The following is a 20,486-nucleotide window of genomic DNA, read 5'->3' as shown; positions in this document are numbered from 1 at the left end:
GGCTGCTCCGTCACCAGCACCCTGCGCCGAGCCCCCCGTATGGGGAGAGGCCAAATCCCGGAGAGCAGCTTTCCCACCCTCCCTGTTCCCTGTGCCGCTCTGGGCGCCGGTGGGACTGAGGACGGGCTCGGCGTACCAAGGTCTGGCCGAGTCCTTCACCCCCGAGGGCCGACGCCGCGGCGGGGGGGGGGGGGGCTGCACTCTGCGGGTGTGCCGGGGGCCGCGTGCTCTGCCAGGGCCCCTCTTGCAGCCGCAGCGCTTGCACAACCGGCAAACATTTCATCAGGGGGGTGGCGAGGGGCTGAGCAGGGGAGGAGAGAGGCGGTGGTGGCGGCGGCGGCGGCCGCCATGGGTGGTCCGGGCACCACGCGGGGGGACGGGGGCTGCAGCACGGGACGGTGGCTACGCTGCACCGACGGAAAGCAGGGGAAGGGCTGGGGATAGGGAAGGAGGGTGGGAGCGCGTTGTTGCCAAAACACAGCCTAAAACACGGCCGGGGATCGGGTGCCTGAGCGGGGATGGACCAGGGGAAGCTGGGGAGGGCCTGGGCACCGCCGGGCACGGCAGCAATCCTGTCCCCATCCCGGGGCGGCACCAAAGGGGGCTAGCCGGCTATTTCCCCCTCAGCTCCTGCTCCCCGAGATGCTCCCTGCCCGCACCTCCCTGCCCACACTGCCCAGACTTGGAGGCGCTTACCCAGGCACCAAAGCAACCCTGGGTGGCAGTGGACTCTGGCAGAACCGGTAACGACCCTTCCCTCCACAGGGGATGAGCGGCGGGGGCCGGCGCCAGCCCCACAGACCCTGCTCGGGGTGCTTCTCCGTCCTGAGCGAGGTGAGCGGGCAGCGCCGGGCCGTGGCCACACCGCACGGCCGAGGTGGCCGCTGCAGGGGGCCGGGGGAAGTGGTGCGTGGGGAGAGGAGGAAACTCGGTGCCGCCGATTCCTCGGTGTCACCCCGACGGTGTCCGACGGCCCCGCGGCACCGGCCACTCCTGCACCCGCGTCTCTCCCTGCAGGAGTCGCGGTCGGTGTCCTGGCGCGCCAGTGAGGACGATGAGGTTCAGCCGGGCAGGCGGGTGCGTACGGAGCCAGCGGCGGAGGGTGAAAAGTCCAGAGGTGCCGCAACGCACCAGGCGGTGCCGGCCCCCAGCCCTGGAGCTGCCGGGGGGGTCCCCCCACCCAGCCCTGCCCACAGGCACCCCCCGGCCGCGTCTCCCCCCTGGGCCAGGCTGGCCCCAGGCCTCCCCGTCACCCGGGGCTTGGTGTGACACTGTGCTCGCTCCCGCAGGAGAGAGCCAGGAGGGAGGACGAGGAACCGGCCCAGCTCGCGCGACACGCCGGCAGCGTCCCGCTGCCGCGACAGGTAACGGCGGAGTCCTGGCAGGATCCCTGTCCGCTGGCAGCAGCGAGACCCGGGGACGGGGACCCCGGCCATCGCGGGGACCCCCCAGCAGACCCCGCTGTGTCTTGCAGGAGGCGCTGAGCGCCCGGACGGCGCGGCGAGGAGCGGTGCCGGTGGTTGGGCGCAGCCCCACATCAGGAAAGAGCCGGGGGTCTGGCCACCCCCAGGCCGTGCCGTGGGGCCTGCCCGCCCCCTCTCAGCCCTGAGGCAGCCAGGGGGGCCTGCGTCCCCCCCCGCCCCGGGCACAAGTGAGCCTGTGCCCGTGCACGCTCAGCCCCGCTGCCCGCCTCGTGCACCCCCAAAGTGCTTCTTGGGGCAGCTCCCCCCCCGCTTTGCCAAGCCACCAAATAAAGCCAGTGAGCCGGAGGGAGTGGGTGCGTTTGGGGCAGGGGACACGGCGGGTGACACTCCGACGGGGCGACCCCGGCGCTGGGGATGCTGCTCCCACACCAGCCCAGCTCCCGCGCCGCCCAGGGTGGGGTGCCCATCCCAGCCCGCCCCGGGCACCTCTCCTCCCCTGGGGATCCCCTCGTCGGTGTGGCCGGGACCCAGCCTGAGCTCGTGCCCCACCGGCACCAGCACACAGAGCTGCAAACACAGACCCATGCACACGCGGCACCCCGGGGACCCCCGGGGCGTGGGGACAGGGTGGCACCGGGATGATTCCCTCCCGCTCGGCCCCTGCTCACATCCCTCCTTGCCCCCTGGCTGGCGCTGCCTGCCCCTGCCCGCAGCCGGACCTGCCTCCCCAGGGAGCGCTGCCCTTCGCCCCCAGCCCCTGCCGTCCTGCCCAGCACCCCCCAAAACCAGTGGCGAGGTGGGGCGGAATGGGAGAGTGCAGGGACGGCCCGGCCCCACGCGTGGCACCCGGCCGGCGGCACGCTGGCATCCGCAGGTTTCTTGCCTCGGCTGGGCGGACGAGGACCGGGAGTCCCAAACCCTGCCCGGTTCGCGTTAACGAAGACAATAACCAGAAGCAAACGGGCGCAGCCGCACCGGTTCGTGGGCTGCCAGGCAACGGCGGCAACCGGGACTTCGCAGCCGATCGGGCTGTAACGGGGCAGGGGGGGGGGGGATGCGGGGGGACGTGCAGGGGCAGGGGAACGCTGTCCGTGTGTCCTGTCTGTGTGTCCTGTCCGTGTGTCTCTGGGACACGAGCTCAGCTTCGCTGCTGGTTGAACCCGCAACGGGAAGGCAGTAGCCGTGTCCCCGAGCCGGGGCAGAGACCCTGGGCGCTGGGCACCGGGCTGGGCTCCAGCGGCCGAGATGGAGGGTCCTGGCTGGGGCAACTGGGGACAGCGGCTCCTGACATCCCTTACACACTGTACTGGGCGCTACTGGTCTGTACTGGGCAGGAGGGTCCTGGCCGGGGTTACTGGAGGCGGCAGCTCCTGACATCCCTTAAGAGCGGCCATGGGGCCATTGGCTCCAACCCATCCCGTCCCTGTCCCCAAATGTGGGCAGCCGTGGGGTGCAGCGCGGTGGTGGTGGTGGTGGCGGTGGGAGGGGGGTACTGTCAGCCCAGGGGGACACATGGGAAAGGTCACCACATCACTCGGCAGCGAGGGCTCGGCACTGACGTGCCAGGCAGTGCCGCGGGCCCCGCGGTGGGCTCGGTGCCAGCACAGGGATGGCGGCAGCGGCTCCGCAGCGCTTGCAGCCCCTCTCCTACCTTTGCCCCTCGGGTGCCGCTTCACGGCACGGCGGCGATGGGCTGCCCGAGCCAAGAAGCTGCCTGGCACGGGCGGTGGGATGTGTCGGGGTCCGTCCGCTCCGATGAGCGCCGCGTGCCTGGCGGGGAGCGCAGCACGGGCAGGGGTGCTGCCGGTCAGGAGGGGCCAAGCTGCGGGATCCCCACGGTTACAGGCAGCAGCCTGCCCAGCCCGTCCCCTGCCCACCGCCTGCACTGCACCCCAGGGGCCGACCCCGCTGAGCCGTGCGGCACTTCCCAGTCCTCCCCAGCACCCGCCGGGGCCACCGGCCGCAGGAGCCACGGAGACGGCGGCAGCGTCACCATCACTGTTTTAATGCAGGGAGCGGGGTGGGAGGGGACACCACAGACACCCACGGGGGCCGGGGGGCAGGGGGGCTGAGCCCCACAGCAGCGAGTGTAGGATGCAGGAGGTGTCAACCCGGGAAAGCCGGGCTCTGCCAAGCAGCCAGGACCAGGGCTGGCCCCTCCGGCGTGGCCGGCAAGATGGCTCGGCCACCCCCTCCCCGGCCGGAGCCAGATCCTGCCGCAAGCAGCCCTCTGCCCGGGCTCCAGGATGGCTACCGTGTGGATGCTGAGGTGCGGGAAGCCGTGAGGGCTCAGCACCACGCAGGAGCCAACACAGCGCTGGGTCGGCTGCGGCGGGGAGAAGGATCCAGTGCCCCCAGTCCGGGCTCAGTCACGGCCCCACGGAGCCCCGGCCGTGGCCGGCAGCGGGGCAGCGGGTGCTGCAGCACGGCTCGGCCGCCCTCCAGGCCCAGCGGCCGGCAGCGAGGGGGTCCCAGCGGCGGGGGGACAGGCAGCAGGGATGATGGCGAGGCGGGCGCCGGCCCAGCTGGGCGGCTCAGGGCACCGGTGGGCTGCCCGCAGCAGCACCAGCTTGTCAGCGAAGCGGAGCAGGCTGAAGAGCAGTGGCCGTGCCGGGGCGGCGGGGCCACGCAGCCGGCGGGTGCTCTCGATCTGCATGGGAGCCGGGGCCAGCGGCAGGCCCAGCGCTGCCGGCAGCATGGTCTGCAGGAAGGCGACGGCGTCGGCGCCCTCCGCCCCCTCGGGCAGCCCCAGCAGCCGCAGGCTGTTGCGCTGGGAGTGGGTCTCCAGCGCCCGGCACCGTCCCTCCAGGCGCCGGATGGCGTGGCGGAGGCGCCAGTGGCCGCGGGCAAGGGCGGCCAGCTCCCGCGCCTGGCCTCGCTCCAGCTGCTCCAGGCGGCTCCGCACGCCCCACACCTCCCGGCGCACCGAGCCCAGGTCCCGGCACAGCCGCTTCAGCTCCTTCGCCAGGATGGCGCGGACCTGGTCAACCTCAGCCCGCAGGTCCTGGGCCTTGCCGGGGGCTTCCGCGGGGCTGGGGGGCTCACTCCGGGGCGCCTCTTCTTAGGCGAGCTCACCCCGCCACAACCGCCAGGACGCATGCCAGAGCCTGGTGGGGACGCGGCACCCGCCGGCCCCGCTGCAAGCCAGAGGGTGGGAGCTCAGCCCGTGCTGCGGTGCCACCAACCCCCTCCCATGCCGCCCCCCAGCCCAGCCCCGGCCCCCCGGTACCTTCTGCAAAGGGTCTCTTGGTCGCCATCCCCGCGGCAGGGGGACGGGCGGGTGGCCGCGTGCTGCCGGCAGGGTGGGTGTCCCCTGCCACGGCGGTGCCGCATGCCCCCAGCGCTTGGGTCTCGGCAGGGCTGCAGGGGGGCACCGCTGGTGCTGTCACCCCTGGGAAGTGGCACAGACACCCTGTCAGCGGGGGCAGCCCCCCGAAACCTCCCCGCCCCGCAGTGCTGCCCGTCCCCCGGGTGCTGGCACAGGGCCCCACGCGTGTCCCCAGCCCCAGGGGACGAGGGGCCGCCGTGCCCGACGGGTTGCAGTGATGCCGGGGCCCGGCCATCGCTCTGCTCTGCACCACGGGGCACACGGGAGAGGGGATGTGCGGCCACAGGGTCACCCCTGCCTGGCGTCACGGCCCGGAGCCGCTGGCACCGCACGCCAGGGCACAGCCATCCCCTCCGCCCCGGTGTTTCAGTCCCTTCTCCCACCCCGGGGGCCCTCACCCCCCACGCTGACCCCCGGCAGCAGAGGGGCTGCAAGCACCGCCGAGCCCCCGCCACCGCCCCTCGTGCCACCCACCCGCTGCGGAGGGGCTGCGGCCACCGGTGCCCGGTCCCATGGCCCCCCGCGTGCCGCCGGCAGCCGCCGGCCAGGCTGGGATGGGATTAGGGGTGGTGATGTCCTGCAGGCAGTCGAGCAGCCCTCGCAGGGGGCTCTGCCCCATGCTCCCGGCTGGTGAGACCCCACAGTGTCACCCCGAGGTGCGACCAGCGGAGGGGGCCTTCAGCCCCCAGGCTTGTGCCCCCCCCGGGCAGCACAAGGGTATCCCCAGGGACCCCAAAGGGATACCCAGGCTCTGCAGGGATGCCCCTTGGGGACCCGACCCCACAGGGATGCCCCGGGGGACTGGACCCCCCAAGGATGCTCTCCCAAAGCCCAGACCCCCACAGGGATGTGTCCCCCCCAAAACTCAGACACCCCCCCCCCCCAGACCCACCCCCCCCAGGGATTCCCCAAAGCCCAGACCCCCCAGGGAAGCCCCTGCTCTCCAGGGGCAGCACTCCCCACCCAGGACCCTGGGGCTCAGCACCCCCACCCTCATCTTCGCGTGCCCCCAGACCTTGCTGGGGGGGGGGGTGGGTCTGAATTCCCAGTGACCAGGCACGTGCCCCCCGGGGACAGAGGGTCGGGCTGTGCAGGGAGGGGATGCTCCCCCCCGCAGGGACTGAATCCTGCCCCCGCGTCCCGCTGCATGACCCCAGCCGCTGGCACTGCCTCCCCCAGGGCTGCCCAAGACCCCCCGGGACCCCCCGAGACCCTCTGGGACCCCCGGACCCCCGGGACCCCCTGAGACCTCACCAGCCGGCAGCACGGCGCTGCGGCAGAGCCCACCGTCCCGGCCCCAGCCCGCGGCCCAGGGTGCTGCCTCCCCAGCGGCACTGCTGGCAGAGGAGATGTCGCCCGTGGAGCCGGGGCGCCTGGCACCATCCCCAGATTGCGGGCAGCAGCGGGCAGCAGCTGCCGGTGACTCGGCTCGCGAGGGCCCGGGGAGGGTGGCCAGGCCTGCGGGGCACGCTCAGGGCAAGAGCTGACGGGACCCGGCTCATCCCACCCTCGTGCCCGAGACCCCCCCCCGGCTTGGTGGGCTCCGCACTGGCACCCCAAGTCCTGCCACCACCCCCGGTGCAGAGCACATCCCTGGCACCTGCCCACGAAGGACACGAGGGACCCTGCCTCCACCGAGACTGCAGACCGGCGCCCAGCCCTGCCGTGCCATGCCGCGCCATGCCGCGCCATGCTGTGCCATGCCATGCTGTGCCATGCCATGTTGTGCCATGTTGTGCCATGCTGCAGTGTGCCATGTCATGCCACGCCACACCATGCCATGCTGCAAGGTGCCATGCCGTGCCATGCCATGCCGCAAGGTGCCATGCCATGCTGTGCCACGCTGTGTCACACCATGCCACGCCATACCACGCTGTGCTGCGGTGTGTGCATGGTACCACGCCGTGTCATGGCATGCATTCAATGCCGTGCTGTGCTTTGCCATGCTGCAATGCTGTGCCGTGCTGTGCCGTGCCATGGCGTGGGCATGATGCTGTGCCGTGCCGTGCCACACCTCTGAGCAAGCGTCTCCCGGGCAGAGACTGGTGACCGCCGGGCTCTCCCCACTGCCTCTCCCCAGGAGCGTGGGAGCCACTCGCCGGGGGGCTGGGGGGGGCCGGGGGGCCGAAGCCCCTCAGTGCCAGCTCCTCCAGGCACTTCTCCAGGCTGCGGAGCGGGGAGGTCTCCGCCGGTGCCTCCATTTTAACTGCAAAAGCAAATTCCAGTCCCCGGCGCCCCCGGCAGCCGGGCATCCCCAGTCGCGGCCGGGAGCAGGGGGCCGGGGGGACGCCCGGATCCCTGGTACCGCCCGCCCGCACACCCTCGCCCCCGTGCCAGGGTCCCTGGCCCCATGGCTCACCCGCTGCACGCACCGTCCCTGGCTCCACCACGAGGCTCTGCCAGCCCCCAGCTCCCGGCGCGGCCCAGCTCCACGGGGGCCAGGGTCTGCCGGGGGGCTCACCCTGCGGGCAGGCTGGCCGGCGCGGGGGAGACCCCCCCTCTGCAGCGACACCTGTGCCGGCATTAGGAGAAACCCCTGCTCGGGGCCGGGTGCTCCCAGGGCACCGACGCCAGGACCCCCTACCCAGCCCTTCCCGGGCACAGCCGGGGGGTGCAGCCCCCACCCCGCCATGGCTCAGCGCTTGGCTCCCCCGGACCCCACGCACTGCCGGGATGCACCCGGGTCCCCGACGGCGCTGCCGGGGCTGGTGGGGGGCTGCAAGGTGGTTCTGCGTCCAGCACCCTCACGCTCCCGCCGTCACACGCTGCCAGGCACCAAGGCAGAGCCCCCGCATCCCCGGTGCCCAGCAGGGCAGGACCCAGCTCTTGCCCACCCGGCACAGCCCCGGTGCTCACCGCCTGCACCCGTCTGCTCGGAGCCCGCTGCCGCGTCCCCGCTGCTGGCGGCACCCGGCTCCGCACCGGCCTTGGGGCCACCGAAGAGAAACTCGGGGATCTCCTTCACCAGCCGCACCAGGGCGCCGAGGGCTGGGCTGCCGGGGGGCCCTGGGGGACAGGAGAGGTGGGGGTGCCGGGAAGGGCAGCCCCCCCCCCAGCCGCCAGACGCTGAGCTCTCCCCGGCCGGAGGAGTGGGACCCCCGCGCTGCCCCCGCTCTGGCTGGGACCAGCACCGGGGCAGGGCCCTACCGAGGGAGGCCAGCAGCTGGGATGTCCCCTCCGTCACCTCCCGGTGCAGCTCCCGCTGCCATTCCTCCAGCAGCTCCCATTCCTCCGCCGAGAACCGGACCGCCACGTCCTCAAATGTCACCGGTGCCTGCGGGGACACGGCCAGGGGGTCCCTGCCCACCTCCTGCTGGGGCAGCAGAGCCGGGAATAAACCACACGCGTCTGTGGGGCATGGGGACATGCTTGCTGACGCTGCGGGGACACACCGTGGGGCTGGGGAGCAGGGCCTGCCTGTCAGCAGAGAGCAGAAGCCAGCGGGTGCCGGGTACAGGACGAAGCCACTGTCCCCAGGAGCACCCGGAGCGCCCGAGCCCCTCACAGAGCCGTGCCAGACGGCAGCAGGACCCCCGGGCCGGGCCCGAGGTGTGCGGGGATGGTGAGTGCGAGCGGCCGCGCCGGGCTCCGTGGCTGGGAAAGGGCGTGCTGCTGTGCCCGTCCTGCGCGGGCATGGAGGCGAAGGCATCCCGGCACGCTTCCCGGCACGCTTGCTGACAGGTCGCTGTGCGCTTCACGCTCCGTCAGGGAGGAGATGGGATAACCTGCCCTGACACCCTGGTATTTGCAGCAGGAGTCCCTCCGCCCAACCTTTCCCTCCCCGCGCCGGCTGGGCAGGGGCCCAACGCCACATGCGACGGTCGTTGCCGGCTCCGTGCCACCCTACCCGTCCCGCTGACATCGACCACGCAGGGATTTGCCAAGACGAGGTTGCGTCGAGCGGTGCCGGAGGGAGACGGTTCACGGCCCCCCCGCGGCATTCGCCCCCGTCCCGCTCCCAGCCCCACTCCCACCCCCTCCCTGTGTCCTCCGAGCAGGAGGCGTGAGCAGCCGCGGGCGATGCCGGGCTTTGCCGCCGGTGCCCCTGGCAGCTCGCCCCTCCAGCGTGGCAAAACCGGGCTCAGCACACGCACGGACTATTCACGTGGGGGTGCTTAATCCCCCCCCGGCCTGGGGAGGGGACCCCTCGGGGGGGGCCGGGGCTCCCCTGGAGCTCCTTGGGGGTGGGGGGGGACAGACCCAACAGCTCCGGCACATGCCCTGGCCGGTGCTCACCCTGTGCCAAGGGGGTGAGGATCAGCCCCCAAATCACAGTGCCCCCCCCAAGACCAGGGCTGCCCCCCCCCCCCCCCCCGCTTTGCTCGCCTGAGGTCGCGGCCAGGCCGGCAGCGCCCCATGTCCCGTGGGAGCGTGTGGTCCCTGCTCCTCGGGGTGTCCCCGCTCCCGCCGTGCCCAGGGCCACCCCGGTGGGACGGTGACCCCCCGGACAGGCAGCCACGGGCAGAACTGGCAGCGCCCCAGCCCCACGCTGCCGGCTGGACCCTCTCCCAAAACTGCTCCGGAGGTGCTCCCCTCCCGCTGCTCCCCTCATCCCGGTGCTCCCCCATCCCGGTCCTCTCCTCCCCAGTGCTCTCCCTCCATCTCGGTGCTTCCCCAGCCCGGTGCTCTCCCCCATCCCGGTGCTCCCCCATCCTGGTGCTCCCCTCCCGCTGCTCCCCTCATCCCGGTGCTCCCCCATCCCGGTGCTCTCCCTCCATCCCGGTGCTCCCCTCCCCGGTGCTCCCCCATCCCGGTGCTCCCCTCCCCGGTGCTCTCCTCCTCCCTGGTGCTCCCCATCCCGGTGCTCCCCCAGCCCGGTCCTCTCCTCCCCGTGCTCTCCCCCATCCCGGTGCTCCCCTCGCCGGTGCTCCCCTATCCTGGTGCTTCCCCCATCCCGGTGCTCCCCTCCCCGGTGCTCTCCTCCTCCCCGGTGCTCCCCCTATCCCGGTGCTCTCCCTCCATCCCGGTGCTCTCCCTCCATCCCGGTGCTCCCCCTCTATCCCGGTGCGCTCCCGGTCCTACCTGCCGAGGCGCGGCCATGGCTCGGCGGCGCGGGTCCGGTGCCCGCTCCAGGACGGCGAGCAGCGGCGGAGCAGCCCCGCTCCCGGCTCCCGGCTCTCCGCTCACGGCGGAGCGCGGCTGGAGCTGCCGCCCGCCCCCGGCACGGCTCGGAGCGGGACCGCGGCGCCCAGCAGCCCCGGCCCGGTGACCCCGCTCCGCCCCCGGCGGGGCAGTGCCGGTGCCGGTGCGGTGCCGGTGCCGGTGCCGGTGCCGGTGCCGGTGCGGGGGCTCACCCCGACCCCGGAGCAAAGCCCCCGGCCCGAGGCCCCCGGGCAGGTCCCGCGGGGTTGGGGGTGCGGGGGCACCATGGCACCGGGGGACCGGTGGGGGGTGGCACGGGGGGTCCAGCGGGGGCTGTGGGGCTTGGCTCGGTGGCACCGGGGGGTCCGGGACAGTCAACGGGGTCCGGGGTCTGTGGCACCGGGGGATCCGGGGGTCGGTGGCACCGGGGGTCCGGGACAGTCTATGGGGTCCGGTGGTCGGTGGCACCGGGAGGTCCGGTGGTCGGTGACCCCAGGGGTTCCGGGGAGTCCATGGGGTGCGGGGGGTCGGTGGCACCGGGGGACCGGGACAGTCAGTGGTGCGCGGGGGTCGGTGGCACCGGGGGTTCCGGGGACTCCAAGGGGTCCGGCCGTGGGTGGCACCGGGGTCGCCCGTCCCGCCCCGGGGTCACGGCCCCGCCCCGTTCTCGCCGCCGCCGCCGCCTCCTCCCGACCGCCAGGGGGCGCCCCACCTTCCGCGAGGCCCCGCCCCTGCAGGCGGCGCCTCCTGGCGGCCCGGCGGGCGGCGCTGCCGCAAGGCGCGCGGGGCCGGTGGCGGCGGCGGCGGCCATGTCCCGCCGGGGCCCCGCTCAGGTGAGGGCCGCGCCGGGCCGGGCGGGACCGGGACAGGGCCCGGAGAGCGCAGGGGTCCCGCCGGCCGGGACTGCCCGGGCCCAGAGCCAGTACGGGCCCCGCCGGCCGCGGAGCCCGCGGCTCCACAGCCCGGGAGAGCCGGGGGACGGGGGGATCCCCAGGGGTGCCGGTCCTGGGGGATGGGGGGGTCCCTTAGGGGTGCCAGTCCTGGGGGATGGGGGTCTGAGGGGGTCCCTCAGGGGTGCCGGTCCTGGGGATGGAGGGGTCCCTCAGGGGTGCCGGTCCTGGGGGATGGGGGGGTCCCTCAGGGGTGCCGGTCCTGGGGGATGGGGGGGTCCCTCAGGGGTGCTGGTTCTGGGGGATGGAGGGGGGGCAGCCAGGGTCTGGCGGGTCCCCTGGGGGATGTGGGCTCTGTGGGAGTCCCTTGGGGTGCCAGGGGGGCCACGAGCGGGTCCCCAGTCCCCGAGTGCCCTTTGGCCAGGGCCGTGGCCTCCCGTGCTGCCCTTCCCTCTGCTCCCCCCCCAGGACTCGGGCACCCCCAGGCGCAAGGCAGTGCAGGCCATGGGGCCACGGGCCGCGGCGGGGCAGGCGGAGGCCCAGCAGCTGCAGGAGCTGCGGAGCCGGACGGAGAGGGCCGAACGGAGGCTGCTGGCCTGCGAGAACCTGGTCGGGGAGCTGGGCAGCAACCTGGCCGCCCTGGGCAACCTCCTCCAGGACTACGGGCACCTCCAGCAGCGGCTGGACAACGTGGAGAATCTCCTGAAGAACAGGAATTTCTGGATCTTGCGGCTGCCTCCCGGCTCCCGGGGCGAGGTCCCCAAGGTAACGGCGTCCAGCCTGGGTCCTGGAAGCACCGGTGCCACCGCCGTGGCTGTGGAGGGGGTTTAGGCGCCAGAGTGATCTTAGCAGCGGGCTGGGGTGGCTGAGCACCTGCGAGTCCTCGACTTGCCGCTCACAAGCCCTGGGCTGGCCAGGCACGCTTTGCTCTGTGCCTGCCCTGGGCTCCGGCAACCAAAGGCAAGCACTCGCTTGCACGCGCGTGGTTTCCAGTTATCTAACTGCATCGGAAGTCACCAAGGGCGTAATACTTGTGATTCCAGGTACCGGTCACGTTCGATGACGTTTCGGTGTACTTCAACGAGCAGGAGTGGGAGAGGCTGGAGCGCTGGCAGAAGGATCTGTACAGGGCTGTGATGAGGGGGAACTACGAGACGCTGATCTCCCTGGGTAAGGCACGGGGTCTGCGCCTCTGGATGAGCTTCTCCTGCGGCGAGGCTGGACTGCTTCCCACCGCAGCCCGACTGACGGTCTGGTTCGGTGGGGCTGGATCCTGTAGCTAGCAGAACCTCTCTTGGGCAGTCAGACCCACGCGTTTTCCCTCCGTCCTGCTTGTAAAGTGATGAGCAACGTAAGAGAGATCTGTAGTAACTAATAGTAGCGATAGCAATACAAGCAATATCGATTATAAAAAAAAAATCCATGTGAGATGCTGTTCCTAGTGACTCTGTAAGGGGATTCCAGGGTCAGGGAACCATCGTTATCTTCCAGCACAGTTCAGGAATTATCTGGGTGAAGTCTGATAATTGCACCTTGAACTAGTTCTTGTTTTCTGCTTATTTAGCCCCTATGTAGAGCGACAGGGACATTTCCGTCTGCCTTGGTAAAGAAGTAACCTAATCATGCTCGGTCTTTCTAAGGACACCCGACATGTTCTCGGATGGTTTGGGCTGTAAGATATTCGCTGCGTTTCTTGGGCACGACTAGTAACGCGCTGCTCTGTGCAGCTGCTGAAGCTGAGGCTTCGCTTTTCTCAATAATATTCTGTAGAAACAGAACAACCCTGTTCTTCTCGCAGCCCATCTGACGCAGACGTCTCTACCGAGCGGGAAGTTTTCTGTCCCTACACCAGAACGATAGCTTAGAATTGCTCTTCAGCTCACTGCTAAAGTTGAAATGGGAGGAAAATGTTAAAGACAAAGCCTTTCCCTCTCCTTTGAGATTTTTAGTGCCTGTTCTGTTACTTAGATCTTCTCTGTGCTTGAGCTACAGCCGTGCTCGCGGGTGGGTCCTGCCGCAGGGCCAGGAAAGCAGCACCACCTTTCTGGTTAGAGCGTGGATAATATCTTTGCGTCTGTCTGTACTGCCTGCCAGCTCCGGGGTTAGGGACGGAAGGGTCACTTGAAAACGTTTGAGAATTCGACAGAATGAAGGTGCAGCCAGTTCCTAATAAAACACGCTGTCCTCTGCTCCTCTGCCCCATGAGCAGACTATGCGGTGGCCAAGCCTGACATCCTCTCCCGGATCGAGAGGGATGAAGAGCTCTGTGTCCGAGACGGTCAGGAGCCCCCGCAGACGCGTATCGGAGACAGTGAGGAGCCCCCGCAGACACCAGAAGAGATGGACCGGGTGGAAGAGGCTTTGGGAGAAGACGAAGTCCCCGTGGAAGCTGACACAGGTGAGTTAGGCGGGTGCCGGGAGGAGGTGGCAGTTCCTGCCTCAGCTCTGTCAGGAGATCTCCCAGCAGCGTCTTTGTTAGCGATGAACTGCTCTGAGGGTCTGTTGACTGTATTGACTGAACCTCCACGGAGTACCTTGAATCTTTCTTCCAAGAGGAACGTTTACGCTTGGTTAGGTGAATCCCGTGGAGAAACACAGACAAAGCCTGTCAGGAGGGGCTGGGCTGGCGTCTGGAGTGGTGGGAGAGAGCTCTTGTGATCCCTTCCCGTCCTCTTTCTGTGCAATGCGGCAATCCTCCTTCACCTGATGGCATGCAGGAGCCCTGGGGCTTCCAAAGACGCTCCTGCTTGCCTTGGTGAGAGAGGAGACGTGGTGGGAAGCAAGGAACCTGGGAACCCGCAGTGGGAGGAGGAGGCTGGAGCAGCTCTGCTAGTGCTGGGGGGAGCAGCAGCGGTCAGGAGAGCCTTGGGGCATGGCATGGGAGAGTTGGAACAATGCATTGTTAAGAGTGCGAAGGCTGGGCAAGAAGGGAGGAGATGCTGGAAAGGGACAGGCAGACCCCAAGACAGAGCCAAGAGAAGAAGAAGCGTGCGGGCAGAGCTGTGATCGAGAGCTCTTTGCTGCAGGACTGAGGAGTTGGGGGCTAAAGAAGCCCCAGGAGCGGCTGGGTGAGCACTGGCGGGGCGCAGAGGGCAGGGCAGGCTCTGGCCTTTGGGGAATGTTACCCAGAAATGATATGAGCCCTGAGTGGGTCTTTGGGGGTTGGTTTGTCAAGTGCTCCTGGGAAGAGAGGAAGAAGATGTTACATAGACAGAGGCAGTCCCTCTCCTTTGAGATTTTAGTGCCTGTTCTGTTACTTAGATCTTCTCTGTGCTTGAGCTACAGCCGTGCTCGCGGGTGGGTCCTGCTGCAGGGCCAGGAAAGCAGCACCACCTTTCTGGTTAGAGCGTGGATAATATCTTTGCGTCTGTCTGTACTGCCTGCCAGCTCCGGGGTTAGGGACGGAAGGGTCACTTGGAGAGTTCGACAGAACGAAGGTGCAGCCAGTTCCTAATAAAACACGCTGTCCTCTGCTCCTCTGCCCCGTGAGCAGACTATGCGGTGCCCAAGCCTGACATCCTCTCCCAGATCGAGAGGGACGAAGAGCTCTGCGTCAAAGACGGTCAGGAGCCCCCGCAGACGCGTATCGGAGACGGTCAGGAGCCCCGCAGACGCGTATCGGAGACGGTCAGGAGCCCCCGCAGACGCGTATCGGAGACGGTCAGGAGCCCCGCAGACAGGCGTCCCAGGTGGTCAGGAGCCCCTGCAGACACCAGAAGAGGTGGACCAGAAGGAAGAGGCTTTGGGAGAAGATAAAGTCCCCATGGAAGCTGACACAGGTGAGTCACGTGGGTGCCAGGAGGACTTGCTTCCCTGGGCCATTCCTGTCCCAGCTCCCTCGGGAGGTCTGCTAGCAGTGTCTGTGGGAGAGGGCATGGCAGGTCACCGTGCTTAAGAGGAGCATCGCCAGGGAAAAGCAGAAGCCTTGGGGTGCGTTGTCAAGGTGCTGCCAGGGAAAATGGAAGGGGTTCGAGGGCCTGAGCACAAGGCAATATGGGAATACTACCTGGGGAGGGTTTAGGAAGGATGAGGTTGCTCGGCAGAGGTGACAGCACGCGGCACCTTGGTGTCTTTCCCCCAGCCCTCCCTCTGCTTTTGGTCCTTGTGTGTGCCTTCACTCCAGTTCCTTCTAACACATCACATGCTTTCCATAGAATCATTGAGGTTGGAAAAGGCCCTTAAAATCAGCGAGTCCAACCATTAACCCAACATGGCCAAGTCCACCACTAAACCATGTCCCTCGCGCCACGTCTACACGTCTCTTAAATCCCTCCAGGGATGGTGACTCCACCACTGCCCTGGGCAGCCTGTGCCAGTGCTTGACAACCCTTCCGGTGAAGAAATTTTTCCGAATATCCAATCTAAACCTCCCCTGGTGTAACATGTCATGGCTTCTCGAGCCACAGCTTTCTCTGGCTTTTCTGCACGCTCCCAACACATCTCCGGTCAGCCTTGCACCAAGGCAGGAAGATGTGAGCTCTCCACAGGTCTTTTAAAATTGCTCTTCTCTGCAAACAGAGCTCCCCATCCTGGTGATGAATGTCATGTCCCTGAGCGCGCAAAAAGAGGAGCGGCGCAGGGAAGATCAGCCTGAGACAGAGATGGAAGAGGAGCCGGCTGAGTCCAACACCGGTGAGTAACCCTGTGCAGGGGAGAGACGGGGCCCTGCAGGCAGGAAGCAGCTCCCAGCTCGCTAACGTGCTTGAAATGGGGACAGAGAAGGAAGTTTCAGGCCTCTCTCTTATCACCGAGCAAGGGAGGGGGCTGGTGTTGGGCGTTTCAGCCCTGTCGTCTCTGCGGAAAGAGCAACAGTCCAGTCTGGGTTCCTTCTATCAGAAATTGCGGGAGAGCTGGTAGCGGTAGCATGCTTTCTGCCTCCAGCTCTGCTGCGTTATGGTAGAGCCGGCCTTGAGCTCGGGTGGCCTAATGCTTCCCGTGGCACGGCCCTCTTCTCCGTGCCAGAAGCAGAGGGAGCAGGGGGTGTAGGAAGGGGGGGCAGCCGTCTGCAGACACCCTCTGTTCTGCTCCTGAAGCTTTGCCAAGCTAACGCGCAGAGCACTTTCCTCCTCCAGGGACTCAGAGCCTGTTTCCAGCGCTGGTGCGCAGGGTTAAACGGCACTGGTTCTGGGCCTGGCTGAACGGCCGGGCTGCAGGGGCGGGCGTGGAGAGTTCGCCACAACCCTCGGCGTTGCACAGCCCTCACGGGAGCCGGTTTGCCTGCAACGTTTGGCGTTTGCTGGCAGTCCCAAGCTTGACGGAAGTGAAGAGCCTGCGGTACAGCAGGCTGTCGCTCTTCAATGATCTTTTTTCCTGTGGCCGTCATCGGTGTCGTGGTTTTAGAGGCGGAGCCCTTTGTGCCACCGGCCCCGACGGCACTGCAGCAGAGGACAGCCTGGTTCTTCCTGGGAGCAAGAGATCTGCCCCCCCGAGACCATGTTGGGCTGCTCAGGGCGCGTGGGCAGGACGCTGTGGTGGCATTTGCACCTTTCCAAACTGTGTTCTCGGATTTCTTGGTAGCTCCTTTATTGCCAAAAGCCTGCTCAGTGCTTTGGGACTTAACCGCAACCTGGGTGTGTCCTGGGAGCGGGAATGACCGATGCCTGTGTTGTTCCGTTTCAGAGGGAGGCTTTTTAACGGAAAGTGAAATGGCGTGTGAAGGGGCTTCTCCTGAAAACGTCAAGGTGAAGGAAGAGGAGCCCAAGGCGTTGCAAGAGGTTTCTGCACCCTCTCCCAGCCCAGAGATCCAGAAGTGCCCCAAAAGCGAGCAGGCCAAGGCCAAGAGCAAGAAGAAGCCGAGCAGGTGCGCGAGCAGCAGCCTGCTGATGGGCAACTGCCGGCGCGGCTACGTGCGCGAGTGGTCGCACCCCTGCACCGAGTGCGGGAAGCGTTTCCGTCTGAAAATCAACCTCATCATCCACCAGCGGAGCCACGCCAAAGAGGGGCCCTACGAATGCACGATGTGCGAGATCAGCTTCGCAGACAAACGCCACCTGGACCTTCACCAGAGCATTCACATAAAAGACAGGGCCTTTGGGGCCAAGGTCTGGGGGAACGTCCACCCGGAGCTGAGGATCCGGCCGAGGAGGAGGTTCTGCGGGGCTTTCTGCGGAGGTGCCCACGGCCTGGGCAACGGGACGTACGCTGGGGGGCCCTGGCTGGGCCAGGCCAAGGAGGAGGTGGACAGAGGGAGCCTGTCCAGCGCGTGTTTCTCCCGACAGCAGAGTCCTAAGTCTAGTCGGAAGTCTGTGCTGAAATGCAGTCTTTGCAAAAAGATTCTCTCTTGCACCTTTTCCCTTCAGCGGCACCTGCAGACCCACTCGCGGGACAGGCCGTATTGCTGCACCGCCTGCAAGAAATGCTTCACCCGCCGAACTCACCTCTCGCGCCACGAGAAAATACACGACCGCCAGAAAGCCCTGGCTGCGCTCCAGCAGCCCGCGACGGCCCAGCCCGCGACCGTTGTGCCAGCGCCCCGGCAGCCCCAGCCACGAGGAGCCCCGGAGGCACCCGCGGGCGGGAACGTTCCTCGCTCACCAGCCCAGGCATCCGAGAGAAACGTTAGCCCAGCGGCCACCGCAGCCAAAGCGGGTCCAGCAAACGTGCTCCTGATCAGTCCTGCAGAACTCGGACCGCCAGACAAGAACTGCCACATCCACGGCTGGGGCGGGAGAGCCATCCAGCCCGTGGTTAGACTAGGAAATAGGGCAGCGGTTTCGGGGGTGACGGAGAAATGACGACAGGAGAGATCCAAACCGCTTGTGTCGCTGGAGAGAAACTGCGTGAGCGTTGATTTTGCACGTGGTGGGGCGCTGGGGTTGTGAACCATCTGTACGCTGGATTTTAGGAGCCTTCCTGAATTGTAGAAGGAATCAAAAGCTTGGATACCACCACAGAGAGCAAATTACAGAAGCCTCCAGTGATCCAAAATGTTTTACCATTCCTCAGACTCTCGTGTCTGCTGGCTGATGCCTGAAATTTTCCCGAGCTGACGTTCCTGGGAGATAACCGGGTACCTCTCCTGCAGCCCAGCGAGAGGAACTGCACACAGCAGCTGAGCTCACCCGTTACTCGATGCAGGAGCTGACCCCTCGCGTTTGGCAATACAATTACACGGTGAAGAGGACAGAGAGGAGGGAATCAAGCTGGCGAGCCAGGCGGGATTCCCAAGGAGCTCTTCACTTCACTGACAAAGTTTCTTGACCAAGACGCCGGATGAAGAGAGCGTGGCATCTCCGAGACCCCATCGCGTCCTGGCCATGCTTGTTTAATAACCCACCCTGGTGAGGAAATCTGCTAACCCCTCGACCAGGCTGGGAACACCGGAACGTTGCACTGGAAGATCCGTAGACCAAATCAAACCACAATATTTTCTGCTTGCGAGGGTGCTGCGGGTGTTTCTGAGGTCCCAAGCAGCACTCCTTCCTTCAACGAGGCCAGCCCGCGAGAGCCAGAAACACCCACGTGAGTTAATTCCCTCAGGACCAGCCTGCACAGATGGAGAGTCACTTTAGAAATACTTCACGGGTAAGATTACTCCTGCGCTGCAGCGGCGGCAGTCCGCGCGAGGACTCCTCCCTGGGGCTCAGGCGTGTCGGCTGCCGCGCGCCGACGCTGGCTCTTGCACGGGAGCAGCCCCTCCGCTCGGCCCTGCTGCGGAAGGAAGCCCCCGCTCTCCAAACTGCAGGCCGTCTCCTTTAGTCATGTGCAAAATCCCACCGTAACTAATCCTATGGAAGACTAGTTCTGCTAGCTACCTCAGACATCTTGCGGAGTGAGACCTGCCCAGAGGCCAGGCGGGTAACTGGAGCCTGGGAAGCGATGAAAGCCAGGCCACGTGTGGCTCCGGTGTCCCCAGGAATCACTCGAACCGTGCGTGTCCGCGGCCAGAGCCCTGCGTGTGTCACGTGCGCTGCTGGGAAGCACGAATTGTGTACGGAGAGAAGAAACTGGTCCTGGTGGCATTGCCGTGCAGACCAAACAGAGAAGCTGTTAGGACTCTTGAGTTTAGTTTTCCAGGTTTTTTTTTTTTTTCATTGAGTTGTTTGATGTAATTACTTGACATCACTAAGTCCCTGTCCCTCTCCGGGCAGGGAGTGTGGGGAACCAGTTTGCTTATCACATTTTTCATTCCTGGCCACTCACGAGGTCTGATGGGCTGCAGGGGTGCTGCTGCGGGCAGCGTGCTTTGGGCGCCGAGGAAATGCCCATGCCGCGTCCTGGTGTAATCCTCGGTGCCAAGCGGTGCCCGGCCACGTCCCTGCCCCGCGGAGGGACAGCAGTGTCAGCGCTGCTCCTCGGGGACACCCCCCAAGTCCCACTGCTCCTCTGGGCCGGTTTCTCACTCGATTCCTGTCCCCCGCGATTGCAGAGCGTGCCTGGGCTGCGGCGTTAGCCATGAGGGGGTGACGGTGGCAGACAGGTTGGCCCCGTGTCCCCAGAGGGACGGCGCTGCCTGCTGCCAAGCCCTGTAGGATACAGGGGCGGCTGATGCCTTATGGTTGTGTGGCGATGGTGGGTCTGGCAGCGAGCCCTGCTCTGGCACAGCACGGCGGCGCGGGCTGTAGTGACCGAGCTGGTTATCCCTGCCCAGGTAGAGATCCCAGTGACACCCAGTTGATCCCAGTGACACAGGGGATGAGTCAGCTGGTGTGACGGTATTGCCGGTGGGCAGTACCTCCAAGGGCCAGCGTGGCGGGTGCGGAGGGGCCGGCCTCTCCCTCGGGCCGACTGCCCCAACCGAGGCATTTCTTCTAAAGCTGTTGTGACTGGGACCAGCGTTTCCTATGAAATCCCAGATCCTTTTCTCAGGCTATGGAATCAGTAAAGTATTTGTCTGTACAGCTGCCTGCTTTGTGGGGGGCTGAGCTGGCACCGGCGCTGCCGGTGAAGGGGTAACCTGGATCGGCCCAGGCGGAGCGAGGCAAAGGGCAGCTCCAGCCTGGGGGGGACCCATGGGGGTCACCGCCGGCAGCTCCGTCACCCCCTTCTGCACACGGGGGCCGGCCAAGCCCCCGGGGAACGTCCCAAGGGCGACTGTGGGGAAGGCGTGGGCCTGTCCCCCATTGCAGCTGGGCTGGGAGGGCAGCGGGGGCCGGGGGAGCCCGGAGAGCGGGGCTGTGCCTGGGGCAGCTGGACCACGAGGCCCCGCAGCCTCCGGGAGAGCCTGGGCCCGGCCTCTGTGCTCCCTCCCGTCACTCTGAGGAGCGCCCAAGCCGCCTCTGCGGCCATGCAGGGGGATGCTCTCGCCCTTTGCCGCCATCTCAGACCTCACTGGACACCCCCCAGTACATCCCAGTCCCTTGCACTGGGCCCAGCACACTGGTGTGTGCCCCAGGGCTGGGCAGAGGGGCAGGATCCTCCCCCCGGCAGCTGCAGCACCCTGCCCGGGGCAGCCCAGGCTGCCGGGGCCACCCAGCTCCCGCCACCCACCGGGCCGCTCTGCCTGCGCTTGACATGGCCGCCAAAGCTGCTGGGGTGCCCTCAGTGGATATGGCCGCCGGGACCTCAGCCCCTGGCAGCGGCCATGCTGTGTGAGGGTGGAGCTGCAGGCAGGGGTGTCCCCGGGGTGCTGTCACCCACCACTGTCCCCAGCGTGTCCCCCGGGATGTCATCGTCACCCAACGCAAGGGGATGCGAGTGCTGCCTGTGCCCCGGGGTGCCGCTGCCTGCGAGTGCTGCCCCCGGGGAGCCCCAGGGCCGGGGCGGTTCCACCGGGGCACTCAGGCTGCTGGGCCCCGCAGAGCCGTGCTGGGTGCTCCCCCA

At 67.4% G+C, this 20,486-nt stretch overlaps 2 protein-coding genes across 2 annotated transcripts in view; both read left to right on the top strand.

Moving 5' to 3' along the window:
* Nucleotides 1-1,609, top strand: part of FASTK (Fas activated serine/threonine kinase) — a 9,622-nt gene extending 8,013 nt beyond the window's left edge. Inside the window, 3 exon segments of the mRNA XM_050890962.1 lie at nucleotides 766-834; nucleotides 1,290-1,364; nucleotides 1,475-1,609. Coding sequence (XP_050746919.1) covers nucleotides 766-834; nucleotides 1,290-1,364; nucleotides 1,475-1,609 — 279 coding nt within the window.
* A 9,034-nt stretch (nucleotides 1,610-10,643) lies between these two features.
* LOC127030018 (zinc finger protein 777-like) lies at nucleotides 10,644-19,647 on the top strand. Its single transcript, XM_050915933.1, is given in 9 exon segments — nucleotides 10,644-10,667; nucleotides 11,193-11,489; nucleotides 11,768-11,894; nucleotides 12,934-13,122; nucleotides 14,218-14,327; nucleotides 14,330-14,390; nucleotides 14,393-14,503; nucleotides 15,243-15,356; nucleotides 16,344-19,647. Coding segments are annotated over 9 exon segments (2,148 nt in total). The 3' UTR covers nucleotides 17,459-19,647.
* The last annotated feature ends 839 nt before the right edge of the window (nucleotides 19,648-20,486 follow it).

Source organism: Gymnogyps californianus, chromosome 2 (genome assembly GCF_018139145.2).
Source record: "Gymnogyps californianus isolate 813 chromosome 2, ASM1813914v2, whole genome shotgun sequence".
NCBI classification, from domain to species: Eukaryota; Metazoa; Chordata; class Aves; order Accipitriformes; family Cathartidae; genus Gymnogyps; species Gymnogyps californianus.
Note: the sequence above shows the minus strand (reverse complement) of the source record. Positions and strands in the feature narration are given on the sequence as shown.